An 8,865-nucleotide genomic window follows, 5' to 3' on the forward strand; every position below is an offset into this window, starting at 1 on the left:
CGTTATAAAAGCAATGTTATTACAGAGTTATGTCTCAGACTATGTTATTCTCACATCAGCTATAATCTAGTCATCAGCTTTTGTCTTGAGAATGAGTGTTGTGACCGAGTTCAGTTTATTAAGAGCTGTTAAACTGAACTTCACTATAAGTGGGAGTTCAATTTGATTCATCGACCATACCACCAGCTTGAGATTTTGACAAAGCTATTACACACTTTCGCTTACGTCGTTCATTACAAGAAAGGCTATTTGTTCCTTCCTTCTTTTTGCTCTGGGGAAGTAGCTCACTCAAGAACCGAAGAAGCCAGAATCCCGGCAATTTGCAGGTGAGTTTATTTCATGTACGCTCGGTGGATTTTCGTTTCAGAAAATTTTCAGAATATTACACCTTATTCTGTCTTTGTCAAATCTCTTCTGTATTTATTCTTTGTTTTCGGTTCTCGAGTCTATTTCATGTACGCTATCTCGGTGGATTTTTGTTTCAGAAACAAAAAAAATCTTTTTTTCAGAAGTATTTCAGCGGGCTTTCCATATCACAGCTTATCAAATCTCTTCAGTAAGTTCTTACTGGATTTCTTCTGTCTTTGTCAAATCTCTTCTGTATTTATTAATAACTTCTGCAATTGATTGATCGATTCATAGGATTTTTATCAGTCTTTTGTTTACGTTGTTCACAATGAAGTGAAAAGATGGTTGTTGAATCCACAAACTCTTAATGGAAGAGTCACTCCTCTATTGGACCAGACTTTGAATTTTAGGTCTTAGGAAGTATTTCAGTGTTGATAAAAATTTCTCTAATTGCTGGTGCGTCATAATTTCACAGTTTGAAGCAGCTCTTAATAAAAGAGGAATAGCAATATATGATTTGTTTCGTTGCGCTACCAGCTTCCCCATAAAAGATATAATGGAAAATTTAAGAATGTGGTACGGTGAAGAAAAAGGAGAATATAATAGTCAGGAAAATTGGCATACTTGCTAAATTGCTGCAGTTGTCTTGAAACAAAATCTAGTGTGCTGGAAATAAAAAGATTTTATAGAAGGGATTAATGAATGATAAGAAGATGAATTTGTGAGCAAATTTAGATGACAATGAAATTGTGTTGACATAGTGTAACTGTTCTGCCATTACTTGAGTTTAAGATGTTGTTCTAATGTTTACAAAAGTATGAGAAAGTTGAACAAAATACCCAAAAAACTAGGAGGCATAAAAAAAATAGCCACCTTGCTGGATAGATATAGGACAGTATTTAAAGAGTATCTTTGAATACAATCTAGCAATTTTTATCCCAACCAGCTTTACTGTACACACCAGCTTCAGCTTTTACTTCTTCATCAGATCTATTCAGTTGTTCTCCATATCTATCTAATATCTACAAAAGTTCTACATGTTTCCAATTAAATATAGTAGATTCAAAAAATAAATAATGGGGAAAAATCAGACCAGTATAGAAAATTTGATATTCACTGTAATATTAGTTGTAGCAGCTCTTGCTGGTATGGAGTTCTCTTCTTCTCCTTGGTATTCTTATGCCTACTTTCATAAAACATAAAATCAAAAAGTATAAAAGCCTTTGAAAATAAGTCCTAGAAAATATTTAGCATCTCAACCCCCCTCTAATCTGCAGAAGGGTCGAGCATCAAAAATAACAAATGTTGATTACATATACAAGAAAAATTAACAGCACTGCCAAACTTTGTTATACATCTGACCCATAAATTCAACTATAAGGCATTCACTAGATACTAAGAGTCATTTAGCTCTTGTGTGTCCCTACTATTGGTTATAGGCTTATTGTCATCGTTTTCCCAGATGATAGGTAGAACTGAGAATTAGAAACATCATCAATGATGTGCCCTTTTACTGGAAAGTGAACATTCCATTTGTCATGTTGCCAAGAGACACGTTGAAAAGGCAAAACTCCATAGCCTTTGTAATTGCTATTCTAGTCTCTGACAGAAAATCGTATATGCAAAGTACAACTGTTGTCGATCAATTGCAAAGGAAATGAATGAAAATATTTGTAATAAAAAAGTTGAGTTTTTAAAAAAAATATTTGTATTTATTTTTCTTTTTTGAAAATTAAAATTTATCTACAATAAGTAGGCAGCATATTCTGTTCAACCTGCCAGCTGTTTACATTAGTCTGGTGAAACGTTGAGCACAACAGGTTGATAAACTATCAAGATGGATTTAGCTAAAAGCCAGCAAAGCATGGCTGCCAGCAGTAGAGATAGTCATTTTGGATTTAATTTTTCCTTAAAACAATAGATAAGTAAAAGTGTAGACCTAGAAACTTGTATTTGCTGTGAAAAAAGGAATCTGTTAGTGTTTACATAGAGCCTATCAGATTGTAAAGGTGGAAATTTAGCCCTGCCTCCTATTGTTGACAAACAAATGCCTATGATCAATTCTTGCCCAACAGCATTAAAGCTGAATCTTCAGACAGTTTGAAGGCATCTGATGAAAATGCAAGTACTTAGCACAAAATACTACTTTGGAGCAAGGAGGGAAATTGTCCATATGAAGTCATATTGCAGAATCGAAGCATTTGAATTGGGTGCAAAGCTTGTGGGTTTTTGTGTTTGAATACATTTCAAGTTTTTCATTTACCATGAGCTCTCAAGCAATAGCTTTAAGAAATTTATTATTTTGCTAACTTAGATCTTAGAACTTAACCAAGGGAAACATTTTTATTCAGCATTAACAAATAAATGGCATTATAGAAGCTGGGAATCTGGGACAATATTTGCCTACTCCTTGTTGACTAATAGATTGTCATGGATGTCCCAAATTGTTCTAGTGACATAGCCTCTGAGGAAGAGCTCTGCTAGGTGCTTAGGAACAGAGTGGGGACAAGTTATTTGAAAATAGATCCTTGAATCCATTCCTGCAAACCATGATCTAGATGCTATGGATGATGAAGACTACAGTGAAAATATCCAAAACCCCATAAAGCTATTGTTATAGCTGGAAGATAATACATATAAAAACCAACATAATACTCTATATCTTCAAAAGAAAACTGCAATCTCACAGCTATAAAACTAATTTCTAGTGCTCAGAATAAACCAACAGGGAAATCTTACAGAGCCAAAACGTTTCAAACTGATGTAGCAGCCTTCAAAAGAGCCTCTCCAAACAACAACCTGCAGAATGAATAGCATAACAAAGCCAAAAAAAATAGAATGTTTTTTACAATATATATTACACTTCATATACAGTCGCGTGGTGTATATTTTAAACATTTGTAATGACACTTAACAGCTGTCTTAAAATGGTACAGACAAACAATTAAGAGACAAATTTCCAACACGTGTCAAACCTGTCGGTGAAAGACGGCGTTGGTGTATACTTGAGTACTTTCCCTCCATTTTGCAAGTAGAGTGTCTAATCATTAGGAAAGTGGAAATATTTTGTGGTTGCACAATTTTCTATGACGATTGATTCCAGTTTGATCAATTCAAAACATGTGTATCCACCTATAAATATGAATCTCCAATATTTTTTAAGATAAATATGTTAGTAAAACATGTTATTATAATGTTAGGCGCTACAGAAATGGTTAAGCAGTTCTATTGATGTATCAATAAATTTATTATAGTGTATGTGGGATATGAATGCTTTGGTGCATGTTATTTCAGATATTCATCCCTTTCATATATCATAATGGATGTTTTAGTGGAGACAGTGATCTATTTGTCTGCATCAAGATATCCATTATGTTGTATGAGGGATGTTTAGATATATAATGGATGTTTTAGTGGAGATATCAATGATCAGACATAAAGAAAATGGTTATCCAAATTTATGACATAGATGTCTTGATACTGGGACTGGATTTCTTGTCACAAATCTACCATCAAAGGTATCTGAGTTTTATTTGTCTGTATCAAGATATCCATTATGTTGTATGAGGGATGTTTAGATATATAATGGATGTTTTAGTAGAGATATCAATGATCAGTCACAAAGAAAATGGTTATCCATATTTATGACATAGATGTCTTGATATTGGGACTGGATTTCTTGTCACAAACCTACCATCAAAGGTATCTGAGTTCTATTTGTCTGTATCAAGATATCCATTATGTTGTATGAGGGATGTTTAGATATATAATGGATGTTTTAGTAGAGATATCAATGATTAGTCACAAAGAAAATGGTTATCCATATTTATAACATAGATGTCTTGATACTGGGACTGGATTTCTTGTCACAAACCTACCATCAAAGGTATTTGAGTTTTTTAAGTTTTTTCCCATTTGATAAAATAGGGATATCCATAGTTCAGGAGTTTCACATATATCACTAGCCACCCTTTTTTTAACATTTTTGGACCATAATTGTCCCATTTTTCGTACCATTATTGGTACCTATAGTGCAGGGCTAGTGGGACATTTGTGCATAAGAATTGGCAACTTTAAATGCATCTTTAAGTAGATATCCGACAACACTTTAAAATGTGTACGTTTTGACCCTTGCACCCATTACTACCAGAGTCCAGAACGATGCACAAATCTAGCTATACCAACTACTGATATGCTTCCCCTAATTATTTTTCTCTGACACTTTTCATTATCATGATATTTTTTCTAGATATTCATAATTTATTCCAATTTCTTAATATTTTCTTATAACCAATCTTCTTTCATCCATAAATGAGATAGTTCCTCTAGATTATATAAATGTTAGCTTACAAAGATAATTATTTTGATGGGGGTATCTTCTAAATTTTCCATCTGTGACTATGAATTTGCAGGAAATATTCACCACTATGAACGGAGGTCTTGAGACTATATGGAAATACAAATCTTCTACTCAGATTGCTCAGGATGAGGTTGGTTTTTGACTACTGATTCTTCAAAAAGTACGTTAAGATAGTTCACATGTTTCAATGGTTCGTTATGTCAATTATGCTAATTACTGAATATCTAAATTAATCAATATAATATCATAAATATATTTATCTAACAAAATTAAATTTATTCGAAAATATCTAAGAAAAAGTTGAAAGTAAATAAATGTTGGGACTAAACCCTGGATGAACTTGGAATTAATTGCAAAAGAACTTGGGATTAAAATCCCTGATATGCTAAAAATTTAATTTTAATTTCTTAAAACCCTTCTATAATAATCTTCTTTCATCCATTTTGTGTTACAGAAATGTTATCTTTAAAAAAATTATACTTATCGAGACACTTTGAATCTGCAGGAAAAATTCCACACTATGAATGAAGGCCTTGAGTGTATAGTCAATCCCAGACAATCTACTGTTAAGAAAGAATTTGATCTCCCATGGTCAACTTCACAGAACGCACATGAAGATTTTTCACACATTCCAATGGCCAATTATGCGAATCCACTCTCTCATCAAGTTCTTCAGTTTCAGTCTCATTTATCAGTAAACACACATTTTCCATTGTTACCAAAACTAGAACCTGCTATTGTTGAGCCACATTTTCAGAACCCTGCGTCACTTCCCATTTCCACAAATTTTTCTGGCAATTTCAGTTACCAAACTCCTCAAATACAGTCTCCTTTCCCAGCAACCACAAATATACCATTGTTACCACAGACATCACTTCCCATTTCAAAAAATTTATCTGGCAATTCCACATACCAAATTCCTCTAACTCAGTCTCCTAGACCAACAGCCACAGATTTGCATTTGTTACCACTGACAGAATCTATTAGTGTTAAACCAAATTTCCAAAACCCTACTTCACTTCCCATTACAATAAATATGCATGCCAGTTCAAATTGGTTTCATAATGAGAACACGGCCTTTCAAGGAAATTTTGATAGAGCACAACTTGCTTACCAGGCTTCAGATGGAAAGTACACACAACAAATTGCATATAAGGAAATGCAACCATATACCATTGACATGAAGGCATCTAGTTTTGCAAGAAGATATCACAGATCCAAGATAAGAAGGGATTGCAGGTCTAAAGAACATCATTCGTATCAGGTCTCTGAGAAGAAGGGCTCTAAATATGAGAGTGAAAAAATCTATAGCTCTATACAGGCTTCTCTGCAACCAGCAAACACTGAAGTAGAAACCAAGGTATTTTCTCTATAAACACTAAAGTAGAAACCAAGGTATTTTCTCTATAAATTTAAGGACACTGAGATATTACAGTTCACAATATTCTAGCTATTGATTTTTCTGAATTCAATTCTATAGATTTTTTAATATCTAATATTTTAGATCAAATTCTATGATCCATCAGAAAATTTTTAAAAATGAAAATGCTTTTGTTTTCTGATGATGGATCATAGAGTTTAATCTGAAACATTGAACATCAAATATTTACAAAATTGAATTCAGAAAAAATCAATAACTAAAACACTAAAATATTTATTGATTTTACAAATAACTTGCCATATATTAGAATCTGACATGTTGGTTTCTTTGATATACCTAGACACAGATCTCACATGGAGGAAAGAGACTGTTGTTGCAGAAGCAGTTGCAAACTAGTGATGTTAGTAATCTTGGACGAGTAGTTCTTCCTAAGGTTGGTAAATTGTAAATGGCTTCATATTATTTTATAAGAACAACATTTAGATCAGAGTCTTTGGTGTTGTCATTGTTTTAAATATGTTTTAAGAGTTTGTTGAAATCTATTTGTTTTTAAATTGTTTCTGCATTAAATTGTGCTATAGATTTTTCTTTTAACTATTACAAATGTTGATGCAAAAATCTATAATGCAATCTAATTTAGAAACAATTTAGCAATAATTTTTATTGATTGTGAAAATCTAATATCGTTAATCTATTTGTCTTTTCAATTAAAAAATTAGATGATAATATTTTACATGAATTGGATTACTCTCCTCCAAATTGGTTGTATTATCGTTTCATTAATCTTAATTTTTAGCTATTTCTAATTATCCGTTGGACAGCTTTGTTGTTTTTGTTCAGGATTTAGGTCTTGTCAAACACCCACCTTATCTTAATAAAAAAATATATATCTATTTAAATTTAAAATTTCTTATTTTCATTTCTCTCCATTGCAAAGCAAGCCTCTCATGCAGGCATAATGCTATTTCTTTCATAGATTACTATACTGAAAAAATATGTATCTATTAGATTCAAGCTTCCACCTCAGATTTACCTATTCTAAGACTTTTATAAAATAAATGGGATCTTTAATATTCCTTTTTATTCTTATCACATGTTAGAAAGCTGCAGAGGCAAACCTTCCACGCCTAGAGATGAAGGAAGGCATTGTCATATCAGCAAAGGACCATGACAATGATCGCAGCTGGATTCTCAAATACAAGTAATTCATTGAATTATGTTTTTATTGAATATTATGATATCCATATGAAGATTCAAAATGGTAAAAGACTTAATTAGTCTACAAACAATAAGTTTAAATGAAAACAACCATTTGTAGAGATTTTGGAGGTTGAAGCTGCTTATATTATAAAATATATTTCTAAGAAAAGGAAAAGGAACAAATTTATGTGATCTAATCTTGTACTGTATAATGTGCAGGTTCTGGCCAAACAATAAGACTAGAATGTATATATTGGAAAATACAGGTAAGTTTGAAGTAATTTAAATATTCAATTGTCAAACATTAAGAGTAAGATACATGCAATTGAAAATGCTAGTAGATCTCAAGAAATCTGAAATGGGGTCGTAGAATTGGAGTTCTCTGAATTATTTTTTACTTATATTTTGTCCAATTCTATGGATAGTTGTTTTACATATATTTTGGAGCTTTATATGGAGGATTGTTTTCTTCATATATTTTAGAGTTTTATGGATTGTATTTAACACATATTGTAGGGGCTTTCATTCGAGAACATGGTCTTCAAAAAGGAGATTTGTTGATGCTATATGAAGATGAAGATAGATATGTAAGTTTTCCTGATTCATAAGTTCACATTCTCCTTTTGCATGTTTGAATATATAATATCATTAGTTCAAATAATAAGGGTATGTCATGCACAGGTGATCAGAGGTATGAAAGCAACTCACTCGGAAGAAATTAATTCATCTCCATGTAAGACTGAGCCAAAGTTGGAATCTAGTGAAGATGGAGGTGACCAAATCCCAGTTGAGGATAGCATTCTTGTTTCACAAGGTATAGAAAATACAAGCATACCTGAAACTACTCATGAAATGAACCAGAATGTCTTATCAATAAAAGGAGAGGAGGTGAATATCATGGCTCATGAACCTAAACCTCCATTGATAGAAAATATGCCTTTTGAAGAGATTGAATTTCCATTGATAGGTAATACGCCTTTTGAAGAGTCTGACGAGTCTGAAGTTCCATTGATAGCTGATATGCCTTTTGAAGAGTCTGAAGAGTCTGAAGTTCCATTGATAACTAATCCGCGTTTTGAAGAGAGAGAAATATTTTCTTCATTGGAGGACCTGTGGTATTTACCTTCTTAAGGCAACAAATTGGAGGGTATCCTAAACTAACCCACCCTAAGTATAAGAGATCAATTATTGATTAACCATGGAGGTTTAATTTTTCTTTATTATTTTTATATATACCTATTGATATGGTTCATATGTTTCAGGAACTTAGTAAGTTATGGTTTCATTATATATCTATTGACATAGTTCTTATGTTTAAGGAACCTTGTAAGTCATGGTTTCATTATATATGTATTTATATATATATTTATTGACATGGTTCTTATGTTTGAAGAAACTTGTAAGTCATGGTTTCATTATATATGCATTTTTATATATACCTATTGACATGGTTCTTATGTTTGAGGAACCTTGTTAGTCATTGTTTCATTATATATGCATTTTTTTATATATAACTATTGACATGGTTTGTATGTTTGAGGAACCTCATAAGTCATGGTTTCATTATATGTGTATA

The 8,865-nt window shown here is 32.2% G+C and overlaps 2 protein-coding genes across 2 annotated transcripts; both read left to right on the forward strand.

The window, feature by feature from the left end:
* The first annotated feature begins 252 nt into the window (after positions 1-252).
* LOC131054598 (uncharacterized) lies at positions 253-7,294 on the forward strand. The gene is made up of 5 exons (XM_057989140.2): positions 253-326; positions 4,761-4,838; positions 5,214-6,068; positions 6,430-6,522; positions 7,190-7,294. The coding sequence occupies exons 2-5, from the start codon at positions 4,776-4,778 to the stop codon at positions 7,292-7,294; spliced, it is 1,116 nt and encodes a 371-aa protein (XP_057845123.2). The 5' UTR covers positions 253-326; positions 4,761-4,775.
* A 217-nt stretch (positions 7,295-7,511) lies between these two features.
* On the forward strand, positions 7,512-8,607 carry LOC131857050 (uncharacterized). The gene is made up of 3 exons (XM_059209062.1): positions 7,512-7,555; positions 7,806-7,876; positions 7,971-8,607. The coding sequence occupies exons 1-3, from the start codon at positions 7,534-7,536 to the stop codon at positions 8,418-8,420; spliced, it is 543 nt and encodes a 180-aa protein (XP_059065045.1). The 5' UTR covers positions 7,512-7,533; the 3' UTR covers positions 8,421-8,607.
* Positions 8,608-8,865: the final 258 nt, after the last annotated feature.

This window comes from Cryptomeria japonica, chromosome 7 (genome assembly GCF_030272615.1).
Source record: "Cryptomeria japonica chromosome 7, Sugi_1.0, whole genome shotgun sequence".
NCBI lineage: Eukaryota > Viridiplantae > Streptophyta > Pinopsida > Cupressales > Cupressaceae > Cryptomeria > Cryptomeria japonica.

Coding starts and splice junctions, on each gene's coding strand:
- LOC131857050 (XM_059209062.1), top strand. CDS start 7,534: ATGTATATATTGGAAAATACAG. Junction 7,556..7,805: donor GTATATATTGGAAAATACAG/GTAAGTTTGAAG, acceptor CACATATTGTAG/GGGCTTTCATTCGAGAACAT. Junction 7,877..7,970: donor ATGAAGATGAAGATAGATAT/GTAAGTTTTCCT, acceptor TGTCATGCACAG/GTGATCAGAGGTATGAAAGC.
- LOC131054598 (XM_057989140.2), top strand. CDS start 4,776: ATGAACGGAGGTCTTGAGACTATATGGAAATACAAATCTTCTACTCAG. Junction 6,069..6,429: donor ACACTGAAGTAGAAACCAAG/GTATTTTCTCTA, acceptor TGATATACCTAG/ACACAGATCTCACATGGAGG. Junction 6,523..7,189: donor GACGAGTAGTTCTTCCTAAG/GTTGGTAAATTG, acceptor ATCACATGTTAG/AAAGCTGCAGAGGCAAACCT.